The sequence below is a fragment of the Elgaria multicarinata genome, chromosome 2, assembly GCF_023053635.1.
Source record: "Elgaria multicarinata webbii isolate HBS135686 ecotype San Diego chromosome 2, rElgMul1.1.pri, whole genome shotgun sequence".
NCBI lineage: Eukaryota > Metazoa > Chordata > Lepidosauria > Squamata > Anguidae > Elgaria > Elgaria multicarinata.
This window is the reverse complement of record NC_086172.1, coordinates 123759466-123781040: the sequence shown is the minus strand read 5'-3', so window position 1 is coordinate 123781040 and position 21575 is coordinate 123759466. Positions and strand designations below refer to the sequence as shown.

The 21575-nt window shown below is 38.2% G+C and overlaps 1 protein-coding gene across 1 annotated transcript; it reads right to left on the bottom strand.

The window, feature by feature from the left end:
* Positions 1–1516: 1516 nt before the first annotated feature.
* GARIN2 (golgi associated RAB2 interactor family member 2) lies at positions 1517–18767 on the bottom strand. The gene is made up of 7 exons (XM_063118840.1): positions 18735–18767; positions 16206–16356; positions 13818–14020; positions 9790–10045; positions 7813–8069; positions 5750–5796; positions 1517–1707 (listed from the first exon to the last, which is right to left on the bottom strand). Exons 2-7 carry the CDS (start codon positions 16287–16289, stop codon positions 1661–1663), a joined length of 894 nt encoding a protein of 297 aa, XP_062974910.1. The 5' UTR covers positions 16290–16356; positions 18735–18767; the 3' UTR covers positions 1517–1660.
* Between the last annotated feature and the right edge of the window lie 2808 nt (positions 18768–21575).

The window sequence follows — 21575 nt, the reverse complement described above, 5'->3', positions numbered from 1 at the left end:
AACATGGCTATTGCCCCTCCTTCAGAATTAGTTTCTTTTACATGATCTGTATAAACTCTAATATTATCTCACTAAAGCACTCTGTAAGTTCATTTAATAAACAACTGTTACATCTAGAGGAAGACATTTGTAGACACTGTCCACTTCATGAAGTATTAACCTCAATTTGGTAAATTTATACATATGTTTGGGGGAGGGGGGATTGTAAATGACAAGGTTAGAGGGAACTGAGAAACAAAAGGTATAGACAGTGATAATTACCTTAAGTGTGACTATTCACAAAATATTCACAACAATTCACAACAAACATCATTGTATTAGTGAGTAATCACTGCACATATATTTGTGGCAAATAATTGGGATCAGGATTGAGGATCAACAACCATCAATGTGTGAGTGGAACAAAAATATCTGGCACTGACTATTAATGTACTAGCTAACATTATAAAAAAAGTTGGGAAGGACAAAAAAGTAGAAGGGACTCTTTAGAATCATGGAAGAAACAAATTAATAATAATAATAATAATAATAATAATAATAATAATAATAATAATTTATTTCTTACCCACCTCTCCATTTGGATCGAGGCGGGGAACAACATTGAATATAAAACTCATAAAAACTGATTAAAAACATAGCATACATGATTAAAACATCCTTAAAATGTCCTAAAAACATTCTAAAATTTCACTGGATAGGCCTGCTGGAATAGATCAGTCTTTATTGCTTTTTTAAATGCTAAAAGACTTGTCAAGTTGACGAATTTCCTCCGGCAGGCCATTCCACAGTCTGTGAGCAGCAGAAGAGACGGTCCTCTGTGTAATACTTGTCAGCCTAGTTTTGGTTGACTGACGTAGATTTTGGACCTGAGTGTGCGGGCGGATTGTACGGGATTGTCCAATATTTGTTATTGGAATAAGAGAACCAATAACCAAAATGTGGAGTTGTGTTAGAGATATGATTTTGTGAGAGTAACTATTAATGAATGAATTTAATAGATTTACAATGAATGAAATAGGTAGCAATTCCAACAATTTTGGGGGGAAGAAATGTCAATTTAATTTTATTTGTGTGTTTTTTTCTTTCTGCCTCTTTGGTTTCTGTATTTTATGATATTTATTTATTTATTTATTATATTTATATACTGCCCCACAGCTGAAGCTCTCTGGGCGGTTTACAACAGTAAAAAACAGTAAACATTTAAAAAAGTATACAAAATTTTAAAAAACCATCAGAAACATATAGACAACAACATAAAAACATTATCCATTATCCGTTAAAAACAAACTTAGTGTTGTTAAATGCTATTAAATGCCGGGGAGAAGAGAAAAGTCTTGACCTGGTGCCTGAAAGATAACAGTATTGGCACCAGGCGAGCCTCATCAGGGAGATCATTCCATATATACCAAAGAAAGTAAATTAACAATTAATATTATTACCTAAATATATTTCTTCATCACATTAATACTGAATGAAATAGTTGGGGAAAAAAACCCACATTACTGTTTCAATAATGTTTAATTTTATATCGGAAGAGACGAATACAGTAGTTTCTAGATCTCTGTCTCCCATTTGAGCATCTTGTTTTCTTGGTTTTTGATTGGTATCTTCAGTTTTAGTTTCTTTTCACACTGTTTGTATGAGAATCCATTTTTCACTGTTACTTGTAATAAAGTACCTCAGGCTTACTGACATTCTTCAGGATCCCTGCAAAGAAACAGGAGGAACATGAGGAAAATACCTAGGAAAGCAGATAATAAAGAAAGTGTAAAAAAAAAGTGTGTGTACATGTATGGGAGATAGACAGGAGAGAGAAAAGAAGAAGTAATATACAGAGGTGTGTGTGTGTGTGTTTGTGTATGTAGGAGGCTGGTTGGTTTGTGTGCAGGCATATAGAGAAAGTTACCTTTTCCTTTCCTTTCCACATTCAGATATTAGTCTTATTAAATCACTACACAATTTTCTGTCATAGCAGTTATCTACTCTTAGAAGCCAATTTTCAGTTGTCCACTTCAGAGATAGACATTAGATCCAATATCCATTATGCTGAAAATACAGTTTTTAATACTAGCTATCACATCTCTTTGTTTTGTCAGCTTTAGAGTGCTTTCAGGTATTTCAACTATTTGGTATGATATGAAAATAGTTATATGAAATGTAACTGTATGAGTTACATGAAACATAATTTGAAAAATAGATCTTTTGGGACAGCAGTCTGAAAATTACAGCAACAATTACATTTGCAACAATGTGTTGGGAAGAATAGAGGAAAAGTTGTGGTGGAGGATCTAAAATAAGAAGGGTGTAAAACAAAAAATGATTAGATTACCTAGAGTATAAGGGGGAAAGAAAGATTAATCAGAGGGAAGACAGTTGCACTAGAAATAGCTAAAGATTTTTAGGAGTACAGTACAGCAAAAAAAAGTAATGGTGTGAAGGAGGAAAAAAAAAGAAGGAAGAGAGTCAGTTTTTATCTGTTTATAGAAGTGTTCTGCAAAAACTTACACCCATCAACATTTTCGCCCACTCCTTCAGCACTGATGATTGCAGACACTTGCTAATATAGAAAATGGTGGTTTATTTAGGACATCATAAGAATAAAGAGGAATCATTTTACTTTTAGTGCTGATGTACCCTCCTCCCTGGATATTTTGTTTGATTTTGTTGGCTGCTTATCCCAATAAGGAAATCTAAATGGCAATTTCGACTCTGATGACCTTGGTACATAGTTCTAGATGCGGTATTTTAATTTTAACCTAAATATTTACTAAAAGTAAATATTGCTGACATTGTGCAAACATAGACACATTACTGGTTGCCATGGCAAATCTCTCCTCTCCTATTTTGAAACTGATTCAAGTTTCCAACATCCCTCTATCATCTTGCACATGTGGTTAGGTTTACTCTTTGCTGGACTATGTGTTCTCAGTATTGAATAATTTCTCATTTTCTGACATTTCTAGTAATTAGGCTACCCTGAACTATATGTATAGCTTATGTTGTGGAAGTGCCTAAACAATCTTTTTGTACCCACATGAAGTTACATTATCTAGAACATAAATTCTACATACTGCATAATTTGCAGTTTAATTGCATAATTTTTGTGTAGGCATTCTTACAATGTAATCTTATAAATGAGTAGACTTGTAAAAAAAACTGCCAACATCCTCATTCAATTCAACTTAGTACTGACTGAGGACAATGTACAGAAAGGTTTCTGAAGGTGAAATTTAAACACTGATCTGCTTCTTACTGTACTAAGCTGAGATAATGGACAAATGACAGTTCATATTTCCATCTGTTTCTTATCTCACTTTCCCACTTTTATGATGATATGTAATGAAATGCTCTCAGCCTCTTTCATGTATTTGGGAGTGGCTCCACAAGCTCAATGAACTGGGCACATTTATGTGGTGTTAAGGTCGTGGCAGCAAGTTGTACCTCTTCCTTACATGCATTCCAAATGTCTGAAAGGGATTATTGATTTTGTCAGGGTTGTTACCTATAAGAGCTTTTAAAAACAGGTCATGCTTAGTGAAAGAAGGAATATTAAAATTCAGAAGAGACCCTAAGATTCAAATAATCTTTACAGGCTGTTTGAAGATGGTATGATGAGATGAGTGTATTTAGGTCAGAAGTTCGCAACATTGTCCAAGAGGTGGCAACAAAAAACGTCCCAAAGAAAAAGAAAACCAAGAAGGCAAGATGGCTGTCTGCTGAGACACTGGAAGTAGCCCAAGAAAGAAGGAAAGCAAAAGGCAACAGAGATAGGGGGAGATATGCCCAATTAAATGCAAAATTCCAGAGGTTAGCCAGAAGAGATAAGAAATTATTTTTAAACAAGCAATGCGCGGAAGTGGAAGAAGACAATAGAATAGGAAGGACAAGAGACCTCTTCCAGAAAATTAGAAACATCGGAGGTAAATTCCAGGCAAAAATGGGTGTGATCAAAAACAAAGATGGCAAGGACCTAACAGAAACAGAAGAGATCAAGAAAAGGTGGCAAGAATATATGGAAGATCTGTATAGGAAGGATAATAATAGCGGGGATAGCTCAGACGGTGTGGTCAGTGAGTTAGAGCCAGACATCCTGAAGAGTGAGGTTGAATGGGCCTTAAGAAGCATTGCTAATAACAAGGCAGCAGGAGATGACGGTATCCCAGCTGAACTGTTTAAAATATTGCAAGATGATGCTGTCAAGGTGATGCATGCCATATGCCAGCAAATTTGGAAAACACAAGAATGGCCATCAGACTGGAAAAAATCAATTTATATCCCCATACCAAAAAAGGGAAACACTAAAGAATGTTCAAACTATCGGACAGTGGCACTTATTTCACATGCCAGCAAGGTAATGCTCAAGATCCTGCAAGGTAGACTCCAGCAATTCATGGAGCGAGAATTGCCAGATGTACAAGCTGGGTTTAGAAAAGGCAGAGGAACTAGAGACCAAATTGCCAATATCCGTTGGATAATGGAGAAAGCCAGGGAGTTCCAGAAAAACATCTATTTATGTTTTATTGACTATTCTAAAGCCTTTGACTGTGTGAATCATAACAAACTGTGGCAAGTTCTTGGTGGTATGGGGATACCAAGTCATCTTGTCTGCCTCCTGAGGAATCTGTATAACGAACAAGTAGCAACGGTAAGAACAGACCACGGAACAACGGACTGGTTTAAGATAGGGAAAGGAGTACGGCAGGGTTGTATACTCTCACCTTACCGATTCAACTTGTATGCAGAACACATCATGCGACGTGCTGGGCTTGACGAATCCAAGGCTGGAGTTAAAATTGCAGGAAGAAACATTAACAATCTCAGATATGCAGATGACACCACTTTGATGGCTGAAAGCGAGGAGGAGCTGAGGAGCCTTATGACAAAGGTGAAAGAAGAAAGTGCAAAAGCTGGGTTGCAGTTAAACCTCAAAAAAAACCAAGATTATGGCAACCAGCTTGATTGATAACTGGCAAATCGAGGGAGAAAACATGGAGGCAGTGACAGACTTTGTATTTCTGGGCGCGAAGATTACTTCAGACGCTGACTGCAGCCAGGAAATCAGAAGACGTTTACTTTTGGGAGGAGAGCAATGACAAATCTTGATAAAATAGTTAAGAGCAGAGACACCACACTGACAACAAAGGTCTGCATAGTTAAAGCAATGGTATTCCCCATAGTAACCTATGGCTGCGAGAGCTGGACCATAAGGAAAGCTGAGCGAAGGAAGATAGATGCTTTTGAACTGTGGTGTTGGAGGAAAATTCTGAGAGTGCCTTGGACTGCAAGAAGATCAAACCAGTCCATACTCCAGGAAATAAAGCCAGACTGCTCACTTGAGGGAATGGTATTAAAGGCAAAACTGAAGTAATGAGAAGACAGGATACCCTGGAGCAGAGGCTGATGCTAGGGAAAGTGGAAGGCAAAAGGAAGAGGGGCCGACCAAGGGCAAGATGGATGGATGATATTCTGGAGGTGACAGACTTGACCTTTGGGGGAGCTGGGGGTGGCAACAGCCGACAGAAAGCTCTGGCGTGGGCTGGTCTATGAAGTCACGAAGAGTCAGAAACGACTGAACGAATAAACAACAACAAGAGCAGCACCTACAGCACCTCAGACTAATATGGATGAGCTTCAGTTTATTCCCCCTCACCAAGTCCATTTTCACTATTACTTCCATGAATTTATACTCACTTCCGTTATATGTAAAAATAATGATCATGAAGTCAAAATAGGAAAATTTCATTCATACCTGAAGTCTGCAGTCTTTTTTTTGTATGAGAAAAAGATTCTTGTTCCCTGAAAACAGTAAGAACAATAAAAAAACTAATAACTTTCTACTACAAGTGTATTAAAAAGGCTTATCAGTTATATTGTTGTTTCAGGGCTGAACAACACATCTCAGCAAATATGGCTTTCCAGCCTCATATTTAATAAATAAATAAAACTCCTTACCAATGCAGGAGAAGCAGTAACTGTAGCAGTAACTGCTCTGAAGAGGAGCTGTGAAAAGGGATGCGGGAATTAATATCTCCCCTTTCTGGAGTAGCTGGAGAGTGCGGAAGTGTTGAAAAGATGGAGGACACCGATAAGTGTCTGTTCAACATTTAAAAGCAGAGGATCACATTGCCAAGGAGGAGATATTGTTCCCCCTACTTTTAGTGCACTTACCCCTTTGGCTCCCCCTTCCCCATTTTCAGTGCTTTCATAGATCCCTCCTTTCTTTTACTATTATCCCCTCCCCCCCTCCTTCACAACGATGTGCAAATTAGCCCATATGTAAACTCATCTTGACCATTTCCTTGTATGTTAACTTACTCCACTTTGCAGCCCCAAGGAAGGAAATTGACCAGGCAAGACTACACTTATAAAATAGACTTAAATGTGCACTTGTATACTTGTGAAAGACCAACAATAGTACTATTAACAACAAAAAATATGAGCCAAATTGTGCATTTCTGAGGGGCTGAAAAATAAAATTTTAAAAGCTGAGGAATGAATGGTGGTAATTTCAAAGTGCCATTTTGGCTTTGTTGAAAGGGCAATCACTGGCAAGATTCCAAAGAGTACCTGGCACAGTCTGTTTTGCTGCTCTTGCCAAGTGGCTCTATAGTCAACTGTGGCAACCCAAGATAAAACTGGACTCCCAAGTTCAGATGACATGGCAACCCATCATGGGTATGAACAACCCTACAACTAGCCATGGGTTCTTTGTGTGGCTTGTTTGTGAAAAACAAGTCACCCTACAGAAAACACTCCGGCTTTGGATGACATGACAACCAACCATGGCTGGCTGCCTATGATGGGTTGCCATGTCATACAAACCCAGTTGGTTAACTGTGAATTGTTTGATCCATGATTAACCCATAGTGTTTGCATTCACGTCACAGAACAACCTGAACCAATTGGAGGTTGTATATACTTAACTTTCTTTATTGCGATCTATAGATCCATAAAAAGAAAAGAAACAAACAACAAACAACCAAACACAAGAATCAGACATGAAATCATACAGTTAGAGCTATTATCAACTTTAGTCTAATACACAAAGAGCTCTAATCTTGGCTGCCACTGTAAGAAATTTAGCAACAGCCAAAGTTACACTTGAGGACTTATCTTCCAACAAAAACTTAACATAAAATTTGCCTGAAGTTCTGGACAGTTTGCTCAACAATGGGGTAATCATAAGATGGCGGGCCTGATTATAAAAGCTACAGGACAGAAGGATATGCTCCATCGTCTCCACTTCCGTATTCCTACAGGGGCACCGTCGTTCCTGATAAGGGATACCAGCATATCTGCCCTGAAGTAATTCAATAGAATAAACATTGCATCTGGCCTTGGAGAAGGCAATACGATATTTAGCGACCGACAAGTTCTTTAGATAGTCAGCCAGCTGAAGAGGCCCAACGTAATGAACGTGCAATGCACTGGGAGAGCAAGAAACATGAGAGGAGGTTGTATATTAAAAATGGTGGTGGCACACAAGCTGGCAAATCATGGGTTATTTAATTTACCTATGATTTGCCACCATTTCATGCAACCTGGGACTCAGTTTTGGACATGAGCATCTTTAATGTGCCTTGTTCTAAACAAGTGTCTCTCCAACTCTGGGTCCAAAACTGAGATTCTTCATTCTGAAAAGGGGGTGGAGGTTGATAGCTCTCATTGTGAACTTTATAGGAAGGATTTTACAACCAAGGAATACATGAAGAGAAAACTCCTGAAGCAGAGGTACCTAATGTAACCCAAAAATATTGAAATAGAAGATAGAAAACAGACGTTCAGAATAATATGCCTCTGTAATCCACATACCTAGATTTATTCTTTCTGATAGTCCTGTCCTTTAATTCTTGTCTATTTGTCGTTTGTTTCTCTGAGTCTACACTGGGCTTTTTCATGCAGCTGTAGGAAGAAACTGTGGCTTGGCTCTGGTTCTTTCGAAATTCTTCAATAGGACCCACTATATCAGAAATGGTGACCCGCTTGGAAGAGGATTTCTTAAGGACTTGTGTTTTTATTGGCTCTTGGCTGGTTTGTTGATTTATGGGAGGCTCTACTTTGTTGTTTTCCTTTGAAAACAATGAGGAAATAATATTTTGTAAAAACTGGATATATAAAAACTCAATACACAATCAATAGCATTGGGATTCTGAATTTGCTGTGAGGAGTCAGAGCGATCACTGTGAGGAGTCAACAAATTCAGTCTAAAGCAATTTAGTACAGCGGCTTAATGACAAAAATCCAGTTTTTGCACAATAACTATTTGTGTGTTTTTTAATTCTAGTTTGGGTTAATGATAAAATTAGTGTTTTATTAGAATAGGATGCTAACAAGTCTTTCTAGGAGTACCCAAAGGTGTAGCTAATGCTGTGCTATTTTTGGAGGCTGGTTTCCTAACGGTTGAGACCTAAGCGTGGATAGTCACTCTAAACTATTGGCTATGTCTACAGTGCTTATAACAGCAATTACTACCATTAGTGCATTGGATTTTTATGTAAGTTCTTTCTTTAAGACCAGGCAATCTAAATTGGTTATTATTTGCTTTTCTCAGGAATTAATGGTTATTCTAAAGACAAACTGTGCTTAGATGCAGTTTTAGATATAGATCACCAACATAGCATAGCCTTTGCCAGGAAGTATTGTCATCCTCTATGCATGTCCTAATCCTCTACGTTCCTTATTCCCAGTATCTTCATTACTAAAGTTGATGGTGGCCTTTTCACTCTCTAAGTGTTATGCTTTGCTGTTTGCTCTATTCACGGGTCATATGGTAGGAATTTCTGCTGCAGAGCATCAATATGAATTTGGGTCAGATTGAAAAATCTGACTTGCATATTCTTTTCCACTGACATTTCTATAGTGCCTTGCATGAAGAATTTATTTGTCCACTCCTTTAATTTTACCTGAGAAGGTTTCTTGGTTTTTATGTCAACTTTCTATTAGCAAAGACCATACCCTATCTTATAAGGGGGGTGTTGTTGTTTGCTACGTAACTAAATAGTAGTGGCAAAAACAAAAAAAAACAAAAACAAATAAATTTATTTATTTAAATTGACAGCAGAATATATATCATCATTCTAAGAGTGTCATCAGATGGGTGGATTTTTGCTTTTCCCTACTGTCACAATGGCCTCCTGCTGATGTCCCACAATAGCGACACTCTCTTTACATGGGGAGAGAAAGAGGAAGCAGCAACAATCACATGGCCCATTCAGGGGCCGTTTATATTGCGCCACTTTTCCTGTACACAGCAGAAAATGGTGGCATATTCCATTTAAAACAACAACAACAACAACGGATCAAAAAGGAACTATTTTGTCATGGAAAAATGAGCAAAAGGAATGGGTGCTACGTGGGAGGCGGATGTCATTGTCTAAAAGATGAGTGAACATCCAAAAGTGGGCAGTAGTGAGCATGTGATAAAATGCTCATCTGATGATGCTCTAGTCAATAACAAATTATCTGAAACATGCACGTTATTTTGGTTCCTTTGTAGATCTAATGTAATTGGTTTGTAGACTGTATAATTTGAAAATTGATTAAAGGAATTCCCATTGTTTAGGGGCTTAGCTTCTCATGGTCCTTCCTTTTTTAGGCAGGAACTCTGATGGGGATCCAAATACATATATAGACATTGTTGTCTAAAAAACACATGAACATCCGTAAGCAGGCAGTAGCAAGCATGCGATAAAACACTTGTCTCATGATGCTCTTAAAGTTCCTAAGGTATTGTTTCTAAACCATCCCTTTCCTATGAAGAGGTGTTGTGTCCATCTGATTATCACTCACATTCAGTGTTTTGTTCCTGATGGCTATATTTTCCTCCTGGGTTTCAAAATCCTTATATAGAGCATTAGCTGAAGAACCTCTAGATTTAGATTTCAGTTGATTGATGAGCCGTGTCCACTGACAGAAGAGACGGGCCTGTTTCTGTGGTGGAGCACAGAGTTCTAGGTAGTAGGCACGGCCGCTCACCAGCTTTAGCTTGATGCGTCTCTTCTTAGCAGAGTGAATAGAAAGATCTACAAATTTCAAGGGTAAGAACCTGCAAGAAAATTCTCATTATGAATTCTTGAAAGCCGTACTTTACTGAGTCATCACATTCAAGGGGGCTGGAAAAATTGGATTCAAGAGAACAGGGAACATTAGAATAAAAGAGACCTATTTCAAGAAAGGCATTGTACACTTGCAATTTGAGTTGTATATTGGCAGCAGAAAGAAAAGGCACACAATGCATCTCCAATATGCTTTTTATCATAGAAATTAGACTTGTTCAGCTCATGTAACAGTAAAAAGCCACACGATACTCATTTTCAATACATACTGATCTCCCAACTGCCCACACTACAGGTGAAGAAGTTGCTGGATAATTATGCACACACAAAAGGTTTAATATGTTACTTTAACACATTAGATGTACTTTTCAGTCCTGAGGGCCACATCTGGTGTCAATATGTGCATGCATGTGCGGACACACACACTCTTCCCCCACCCCATCTCCCTGTACAGGCATGGGGAGGTTTCACCACTCCCAATCCCCAGCGATCTCCAACGGAATTGCTGTTTCCCCACTACTAGTAGCAGTGAAGAAACAGCAATGTTGCAAGTGCTATCACTGAGGGTTGGAAGAAGCATCCCCCAATGATCTCCGGGGAGATTACTGTTTCTTTGCTACCAATAGAGGGGGGGGAACCAATCACCATGAGATCACTACTCCAGCACTGTTAATAGCAGTGATGGAACAGCTTCCCACCTCATAGTCCATCTGATCATATGGGTAGTGGGGGAAGTAGGTGGAGTCCCCAGCAGCTCTGTGAGCCACACTGGGAGTGGCGGATGGCTGCATGCAACCTGTGGTTTGTGCATCTCTATGCCAAACTAAGAATACAAGAAATCCCATCTATACCCTCTGCACATAGGGTTTCAGTGCTAGTCTCATTTGTGGGAGAAAGTCCGTTAATAATTCATATTTGTTAGTCATTTTGAAGATTTATTTATTTAATTGTAAGATGGTCAAGAAATAGTACAGGCATAAGAGTGCCTATATACGTAAGCCAGAAACTTCATTTTACCGTTATAAAACTAGAACATTCTAAATGTTAATAAAATCTAGACAACTTGTTTGAAGTGTTTGAAATTTGTCATGGAGTATGTTCTTGGTATTAGCCATGTTCTGACCAAATTTTAGACAGACCTGTTCACACATAGCCAAGATACAGCCATTTAGTAACTTTCGGTTCATTTTTCTGCTGTTTGTGACCATTTTTTGGTTCACAACCATTTTCCCCCTTGCCTCTTTATAACTACATCAAAACTTCAAAGATCTTTCCCTTCCTTTGCTGGTAAAAATTTGCTGTGTTTTTATTAAGTAATAAGATTTTTAAAAACTCAGTGCAAGTCAGATTTGGGCTAAAAAGCAAAGGGAGAGCCTTATTTGTAAGTGAGTGCAATATGTGAGATTGTAGAATGTGTGAACTGCTCATATAGCACCTTAACTTACTCTTTCCATGTTTTTATTTAATTTATTTATTTAACTGTTATTTGAAACCAAAGGTTCTTTAATATTAGTGTTGTTTTTATTTTTACCCTATGGTGTATACACCCAATGCACTTGTTCCTTAGTACTGAAAAACGTTTTGGGTTTTTTTGGTCAGAATTAATACTTCTTCTATTTCAGTGTACTGATATTTAAACAAATCCTTTCAATACATTCTTTACTTGTATGGCCTGGCAGCAGCCAGTCTATCAGGCTGCAGCAGTGGAAAGGACGGGAAGTAGGGCCACTTCAAAAGGTCAGCTGAGAGACTAGCTCCAGCAGGCCTTGCCTCAAATGTCATCGGGCAGCAGCCATTCTATTAGGTAGTAGCAGAAAGGAGCGGTGGGAAGCTTTTGTTCTGCTTTCTGTTTTACTGGTCATTACATTAGCAACTACGTAAGAAAGAATTGGTGCCTGAGTCTACATGTTTTCCTCATCCTTCCTCTTCCCTTTATCCTTTTGTGTCATATATTTTGGAATGTTAGCCTTTGGAAAGGGACTGTTTTGTTTTAGTTGTCTTATTAAGTAAGCTGCTCTGGGAGCCTTTTCAGATGAAGCGTGTGGTGGTAATGATTTAAATCAGTAGTGTGAAACCTGTGGCTCTCCAGATATTGTTGCACTTAATTTGTTTTTAACTATGCATATTTATTGTTTTATACTGTATGCTTTTATCTGTACGCTGCTCTGAGATCTTAATGATATAGGGCGGGATATAAATGTTTTGAATAAATAAATAAATAAACTCCTATCAGCCCCAGCTAGCATGGTTAATTATCAAGAATGATGGGAGTTATAGTCCAGCATCTTACCCTAACCCTTATTTGAAATAAACAAATACATAAGTAAATATGAGTAGTTGGAAACAGGATACTGGCCTAGATGGACACAGTCTGATCCAACAGGGCTCTTCTTATGTTTTTATTAATTTAAAACAGAGGTACACAACCTTTTTTTTGCCTCAAGGGCTACCAGTGATGCTGGACTGGGAATTGCCGGCAGCATGCACATTCGTGTGCACTTCCACACATCATCAATCTGTATGAGGATCTCTGGAGGAGGGAGTACAGAGCTCTCTTTCCACCTCCTCCCCCAATGGTCCAGACACAGATCATTCTTTTGTCCCTGCTAGCAGAGGTGGGAAAAGAGAGATCTGGGTGAGGATCTCTGGGTGAGGTAGTGGATAGCACAGTCAGTGTGGAATTTGGCAGTCAGAGTAGTGGGGTGGGCAGGCAGGCAGGCAAAGTAAGGGCCTTGGGAGGCTGCAGGTTATTCACCTCTAATTTAAAGTATTTGCATACCACTCCTCATTATACTAGATTCTGGGGCACTACGCAAAACAGTTATTATTTATTTCTAAGATTTATTAGTCATTCTGTAGCTGTTTTTCATGATGATAGGCATTAACACAGTTAAAATCTAAAATCCACATATAAAGAGAAATAGCATAACAAAACAATCAATTAAAAGCAGCAGAAGCGAAAACAGATATTAGAAGAACTAAAATTATAAATGCTAAATCTATTTAAAAACACAGAATAACAGTAGAAATTTATTTATTTAATTTCTATACCGCCCAATAGTAAAAGCTCTCTGGGCTGTTCACAAAGGAGTAAAAGGCCTGAGAGAATTTTTAAAAAAGTATTTTGTGCTGAAAAAAATTAACAAAGTAGGTGCCAGGCAGACCACTCTGGAAAGAGTATTCCATAGCTGGGAGACTACTCCTGAAAAGGCTCGTTCCAAAGTAGCCACCCCACCATACCTCAGCATGCAAAGGCACCTGGATCAGGGCCTCTGAAAACATTAAATAAACAATATAAGAAAACATGGTTCGAAGATAAAAGCAGCAGACAAAACCTCAAAACAGGCAACATCAAACTATTACGCAGTTTGCCTCTGTAAAGAAAAAGAAGGAAACCAAACTATCCAAACTACTGCATACCTCAATAACTGTTTTCTGAGTATCAGTAAGGACAATGGTTTTGTTTTAATCACATAGCATATGTTAATCGGCTCACCACTGCAATGATGTCTGTGTTAGACTTAGCCATTGGAGGTGTCCCTTCATCCTAGCTGTAAAACAGTGCCACCAACTGGACAAATTCTGGTGTTGCTAGTATTGAAAATTTAATTCATGATGTGGACTATGTTATTTATAGGCATTTTATTATTTAGGAGAACCTGTGAAAACTGGAGAGACTTGGTCATGTTTCCCCCCAACAAAGATATGACAGGTGGAATCCATACTATTTTTTCAGCCATTCACTCCTCAGTATTAACTCACCTGGTGAGTACTAGTTCATCTTCAGAGCATGAACGCTGTGTACATGCTGGGCGTGTTGAAATGTCTACTTGGGAGGATGAAGGGGTTGAATGTGCAAGCAGCATCACATTTGGCAATGACAAGTTTGGACTGGAGGCAAAAATCCCCATGGTCACATAGTTGGGACGATTATGAACGTAAATTGATTCACCTCTTCTATTGACCTGCAAAGAGAGAAGTTATTTGAAGCATATTAAAGAAATAGTGTCATTTTAAAAGTATCTGGAAACCCAATGTAAGTAGAAAATAGAAAGAAAATGAAGGCATAAGCATGCGTACCTGCAGAAAGGGAAAAGAACTCAATTCCAATCAAAAGTATGCAATGTTAGCATAACTGAAATGGCAGTGGTGTGGAAAACCCCAGTATTTATTTTTTTATTTATTTATTACATTTATATACTGCCCCATAGCCAAAGCTCTCTGGGCGGTGTCCACGAGACTTGAATATTCATACCAAGATCCCCCTAGTTGGGTGCAGCTTAGGTGTTTGTGACTTCCATGACCATTAGAGGTCTGCCTTGGTATGGTCGTTGGTCAGATGAAAGAAGTCCTTTCTGATCATGGTGTCTGTCTAAGCTGTGGAATAACGTCTTACCATCATGGTTCTTCTTTGGCAGTTGGTGAAAACCTGGCTCTTTCAGAGGGCTTTTGTGATGGGTAAAGATTAGATATTTAAGCGTTACTGATGATGGGGCGATTCTTGATTGATGTACAACTTTTTTGTTCATATTACTATGTATTATTATTATTATTTTATTTTATTATTATTTTATTGGTTGGGGGGAGCTAGCTTTCTAAATTCTTCCAAATTTTATTTGATTTTGATTTTGTGGTGTTAGCCACCTTGTGGTCTTTTTACCAGAAAGGCGGTGTACGAATTTATAAATACATAAATAAAAAATAAATAAAATCCAACTATTTGTGGAGCTATTTTTGCATCCTTCTCATTCTTTATTTACCTCTTCTGCTATTTCTATGAAGTTATATCTAAATTTCTAGTGCAAAAAGAGCAGTGTATTGACTCTTCATACCTTTTCAGACCCGATCATCCTCATTGCCCTCCTCTGAATCTGCTCAAGCTTGTCTGCATCTTCCTTGAAGTGTGGTGCCCAGAACTGGACACAATTCTCAAGATGAGGCCTAACCAGTGCTGAATCAATGGGAACCAGTACCTCGTGCGATTTAGAAGCTATACTTCTATTAATACATCCCAAAATAGCATTTGCTTTTTTGCAGCCACATCACACTGTTGGCTCACATTCAGTTTGTGATCTACAATAATTCCAAGATCCTTCTCGTTTGTAATATTGCTGACCCAAGTATCCCCCATTTTGTAACTGTGCATTTGGTTTCTTTTTTAAAAACTCCCACCCATCTTGAACTCCTTTTTTCATTAGGGCCACTTGCCATGGGACCTTCTTCAGCAAGTTCATAGCACTATACCGACATTACACACGGCTGATATGATGCCATTAACTTTTATTACGAGCTTATCTCCAATCTTTTTGAAAGCGGGTTAAGGGAGGAAATGTGCAGGCAACGTCCTGGAGGTTGATCACATCTTGCAAGTGACCTGCAAACTTCTGTGTGTGATTGTTCATAAGCATGCATCTGTAGAGACATTCTAAGTGTGAAGAGTATAAACTGGGCAAAAGCCAGAAAATGTAACATGGATATAGCTAGGTATCTGCTTTTATTTATAATAAGGAAATATGTATAAAAGTGTAGAAGTGTGTTTATATGAAGCATGAAATGTGGAAATGGGAGCCTTAAAGCTGAGTCCGTTTATTTATTTACGAGTGACATGTCCTTCTTCTAGCATAGGCTGTCCATCAGGTTGACCCAAGAAAAGTTCTGTATCAAAACCAGGCATGAAGCCATATTGAAATGGATCCATACACCTGGTCATCCAAAGTGCCTGGATTTGCATGGCTGCCACCCACTTAACCTCCTTGCCTAAAGAGACATTTGCAGCTGGCTGATAGTTATTAAGATTATCAGTGTCTGAGGAGGGTTTCTTTAGAAGACTCACAATCACCTATTTTCAAGACAGCTGGGACCATTCCTTCTCATAGAAGTATTAATCACTCTCCTGGACCCAGCTGATGAATCTTCATCTGCTAGTTGTTATTGGCTGTTATTGGGCAAGTGATAGGAGACAACCCTTGCATCTTGTCCATTTCTTCAGACTGAATTAATTGAAAATCATTCCATAATCCAAGACTAGACCATGTTCTGGACACATCTAATGACGGTACTATAGAACCCATTGCATCCAAATTGCAACAGATGTCATTAGTAGTATGCTCTGCTTAACTGTCAATAACTTCCTCTAAAAATCCTGGTTACCTGAATAAAGTTGCTCTCAAACACAGGAGCAGATCTCAATGGAATATATTCTCCTCTGTCAAGAACTTTTTGAAGATCTCCCATTATAAGAATGTAACTTGCAGATTCTGTGTATTTGGTCCAGCTCCTAAAAACTGGTTGCTTATTACGCCTACATACAAGACAAGAACAAAATGATATTGGAAATTGTTACACAGAAAACATTTGATGGTGGAGACAGCACTATAATATGCTACTATAGTGTAGTAGAGAGCACTATGAAAATTAGAGTGTCTAACTCTTTGAAAGGCTATTTAGAATGACAATTCTAAATTATACTTTCAAGAGGATAATTTCCTGAGGCTCTTGAACATTTCAGCCCTGTTTTTTACATATCAATGGAAATTTTGTGCTAGTTGCTCTGAACAAGAATGAGGGAAATTCAGAACTCATAACAGCTTTGGGGGGCTTCCAGACAACTGCACTTAACTATATAGGACTGGAAGAGACCTGAGTGGTAGGGGATAAAGGGTAATGGGAGATGCAAACTAAGAGAAATACCACCCCCAAGCCTTTTGCATTGTCAGAGGCAATTCTGGGATGCATGTATGATTGGGCTCAGCAATGTCAGATATGGTGTTCCTTGCCCTTTGAGGCCAGCTCCTGCATCAAGTATGTACCACAACATTGGCGCTGGCTCTTAGCAGATGGAGGAGGAGTAAGGAGAAGGGTAGCTGAGCCACTTAATTGGGCTGGTTTCTGGCAGGAGCCCAGCTGATAATCTTAAGCACCAACCATGGGGAGATTCTCTACTAAGTATCTATGTTGCTTCTGAAGCACAGTTGGTATACTTTTGATCTTTATTGGCAATTAATGAAACTCACATGCCTCTTTAAGCAGATAAAAGCCATTATCTTTATAGGGCTTTCAAAACATTTTTTAAACTAAAAATGCATAATAGGTGGAGCCAGTAAGCAATGAAGTATTATTTCATCTTCACCACCACCATCATACTGTTACATTTTTGATAGCCACTAATATTATCTCCCTTTAATATTGTGTCTCCTTAAAAGAGCTCCTATATCTTATTTTCTTTATACTTTATTTTTCAGAGAGTACTTTCTTATGTGGAGGAATAGGCCAAAAAACACCAGGATGCACAAACATTAGATCAATGTCAAGTATTTCCTCATAGTTTCTCCAAGCAATGGTTGATATTCAGAGATGAGGTAAAGTCATGTCACAATAGTGTCACCCTCCAGAAAGTATAGCCGTATTGCAGTAGCATTGTAATGTATGACCTGAAGTGACAGGTCATTAGCATGTGTAAGAAGCATAGAAATACCTTGTTAGAGAAAAGGCTATACTGAAACCCTTTCCTTGATACATTAGTTTTCTGTGTCAAGGGAATTCCCCCCCCTTTTTTTTAATGTGGAAACATTCAAATAAGCAACTCCCACTTGTTATCTGAAGTGGTACAGTTCAGAAAAAGTTTACCACTTGATCCTGCTGATGATGTAAAATGGCCTTGAGACAGCTTTTAGAAAGTGTGCTTTATATGTTTACAACTGAGAATATGTTTTTGTTACAGCAGTGTAAATAGTTAAGAAAACGCAGGTTAATCCAAAATATTTTCCTGATTATGTTATTTATTATTTTTGGCAAATGCTAGACTTGAAGAAAAGAAAAAGGAAAGCAAGAGCATTTAGACAGCAAATATATGGTCATGGTGGGGAATGGTGAGCACTATGCCAGCTAAAATGCATGTTACCATAAACATGTATCATATCTTTCTTTTTTTACCTTCAAGCACACATGTGGGACCCTAATTTGGATCAGGGAGTTTTAAATATTCCCACCCAGCTGCTTTCCCTCCATAAATTCACACTCCCTGCTTGCGCAGGAACTAAAAAAAGATAAAAACACTTCCATTCCAGACCATGGCCCACGTGCTTACCTGAAGATTTAAAAAAAAGGAAGTTAGGAGCATCTGTACATTATGTATTTAATGTAGCATGTAGTTTAGTCCTCAACCCACGTCATGGGCTTCTTGAAGATAAAATATGGGAGGGAAGAACTAAATACGTGTGTTGAGCTCATTGGAAAAATGGTGGGATATAAACGTAATAAATTTCAGCATGCTCACTGTTTTTGTTGTAGTAAAAACAATAAAGAGTCTTGGGGCATCTAAAGTAAATGCAGGCAGGCTGAACCCACCCATTTGCCTGACACAAGATAGTGGGTGCTTGTTTGTTTATATGGTAGTTCAGCAGTGCACGTTTAGGATTTTGGTGCCTGTGCTTTATTCAATATTTTTAGAGTTAAGGTATGCTAAATCCAAAATATGCCCAACAGAATTAGTAGGCTACTCTAGAGTTAAAAGCTACATGGCTAAGAATGAACTTTAATCAAAGGGTTAATTTTTTTAGAACAATTAGGTATGTATAAACTAGAGGGGGGATTGAGAATATACCATAATGAAGGAAATGGATACATAACCAGATTATACATACCTGTATAGGTTGCCTGTAGAGTGTTTGTTGGACTTACCTTCACTCTTCTAAAAAATATTGTTTGGCTTTAAAGATGGCAAGTTGAATTGACATTCCATGGTAAATTCCTAGAATTGCGAAGTTCCTTTTAGTCTTTCGTGACTTCAGTTGGCAAGATGACTTTTGTCCTTGCAAGGTAGTCATCGACCTAGTCAGGAGCAAACTGGTACAAGTAACAAAGGTTTGAAAAAAATACACCTCCCCAGTTCCAGAGCGTTATGAGGTAATAATGCCTTATCAGCATATTTGAGTCAAACAAGGGAACGCAACCATTTCTACCATGATAGGATAAGGAAATATTTTCCTGAGACCCATAGCAACACAGAGAGGTATAGAACTATTTCATGTAATAAAATTAAATCAGTGCTGGAAGAGTATGGCATTTCTGTTAATAAGACATAGAGTCAACCAAATTTAGCTCTCAATAACAGATATTAGACTTAGGCAAAAAAAAAAAAAAATCCCCAAATTAAAAAGAGTAAAAAAAAATAAGCATGAGGTTTCAAGGGGAAAAACCCTAACAGAACATGCTAATAACTTTTTAAAAGCACATTTTTAAAAGAGCACAGAACTTCAGATACGTTAAGCACCAAATCTCAAAAGCGCATTACGCTATTTTAAAACTGCTCATTAGAGGTTCAAAACGCAGACTTGAAAAATAGTAAAGCATTTCAATGATACAGTCTTGTCTTTACCATGTCCTTGATTCCAGAATTATAGTCTTGATTTCTTTGGGGCATCATCAGATGAGCGTTTCTGTCTGTCTCTTCTGCCAAGACGCTTGTTCATGCACTGGTTATTTCTCGGTTGGACTACTGCAACCTTCTTCTCACTGGCCTTCCTTCTTCTCACATCAGTCCGTTGGTCTCAGTCCACCACTCTGCCGCTAAGATCATCTTCTTGGCTCACCGCTCTGATCATGTTACTCCACTTCTGAACTCTCTTCATTGGCTTCCAATTCACTTCAGAATCCAATATAAACTTCTTCTGTTGACTTTCAAAGCTTTTCACGGTCTAGCTCCTTCCTATCTCTCCTCTTTCCTCTCACACTATTGCCCCGCTCGTGCTCTTCGTTCCTCTGATGCCATGTTTCTCACCTGCCCAAGGGTCTCTACTTCCCTTGCTCGGCTTCGTCCATTTTCTTCTTCTGCCCCTTACGCCTGGAACGCTCTACCAGAACATCTGAGATCCACAAGTTCAATCGCAGCTTTTAAAGCTCAACTAAAAACTTTTCTTTTTCCTAAAGCTTTTAAAACCTGATGTTGTTTGAACTCGATACTGTTAGTTTTACCCTACCCTGTGCCTGTTTACCCTACCCAGTGCCTGTTTGCATTCTCTTCCCCTCCTTATTGCTTTACTATGATTTTATTAGAATGTAAGCCTATGCGGCAGGGTCTTGCTATTTACTGTTTTACTCTGTACAGCACCATGTACATTGATGGTGCTAAATAAATAAATAAATAAATAAATAAATAAATAATAATAATATTGCACTCTTGTTACTGGGCACTCATGGATTTTCACAGATCCTATTCACGTGTCGTCTGCGTCCTGCACGCCTCCCGCCCCTTCTAGCCTTCTTTGCGCGACAAATTATTTTTGAGATGGAACTTGCTACTATCTCCTGTTGTGTGCAGGAGAAGCAGCACAATCAAAATGGCCCACTGAATGGGCCACGAGCACATTGTTTACTTCCTCTTTTGAAAGAGCAAATAATGAGGGACAAAAGCGCAGGCAGAGAAACAATGGTAAGGAAACTTGATTTCCCACAGTGTGATGTCTCCCTTGGAGTAGATTCCGGTAGGAAATTAGGATAATTCTTTTTTCTTTTTCTTTTTTTTGCAGGCCTCTGACCAGGATGTGATTAGTGTTTCCCTGCTGAACTCAGAATATTGTAGCTATATTGAGTTGTGCAGCCATCTTTCTTCTTGGCTAGAGTGTCCAATGGTGTCTTCTATTCATAGAGAGATAGGAAGCTCCTTTCCGTGCAGCCTGTGTCTCTCAAAAATTCTGGATTTTACAGAGGATTTAAAAAAGTGTCTTCTGTTTTTCCTTGGTTCATTTAATTAAAGCTTAACCATTGGCCATGTTTTCCTTTTATATTTAGGGAGAACTTGTATTCCTGACTTTAGCTAAAAGAAAAAAATTGTGCCTATGTTGTACGGTTTAACTGCTTTTCACAGTTCCATTGCAGGCAGGTCTCTAAAACAATTAATTCCAAAAAGCTAAATTTTCATCTTCCTTTCCTCCTTCTACTGTTTTTGTCATCCAAAAGTGTTATAACATCCAAAGTGTTATACAGAAAAGATAAATAAGGAATTGCTTGATCCAGTCAAGAAGTGTGGTCAGCCATAGAGTATAATATGGCCACAGTTCTGATATAATCAAGAAAATTTAAAGAATTTAGGAAACAATTGTCCAAAATGATATCCTGAGTCCCAACAGAAGTACAAAGAGATTATATGAAATTCAGTATTTCCAGTGAAGAGAATGACAATGAGGTGTTTGTTTGTACGGGACAGAATTATAGTAATTCATCCTGCTCTTGCATCACATTGTGCCTCTTTAGAGGTACTGGATCCTACATAATCTGCTTCTCTGCTTTTCATAATTCCTAGTTCCTGCCTATTTTACAAGTGTTGAGCTAGCATTCCTGGCTCAGCTAGTTCTAGTGATGTACTTCATATCTCTAACAAAGGAATACAAGTGATAATTTTAGTTTCATTGAGAGAAAACCTAATTATCTCAGGGAGAATTTGACCAAGGCCAGGAAAATAAGTATCTTAATTTTCTGATCAAGCATATGGAAAGTATTTAGAATAAATGTTTTAAAAGTTTG

Excerpts from the sequence above, each read along its gene's own strand:
- GARIN2 (XM_063118840.1), bottom strand. The coding sequence starts at position 16,289 with ATGGGAGATCTTCAAAAAGTTCTTGACAGAGGAGAATATATTCCATTG. Across the intron at positions 8,070-9,789 it reads TCAGGAACAAAACACTGAAT|GAAAACAACAAAGTAGAGCC; the intron begins GTGAGTGATAAT and ends TTGTTTTCAAAG. Across the intron at positions 1,708-5,749 it reads AAAAAGACTGCAGACTTCAG|GGATCCTGAAGAATGTCAGT; the intron begins GTATGAATGAAA and ends GTTTCTTTGCAG.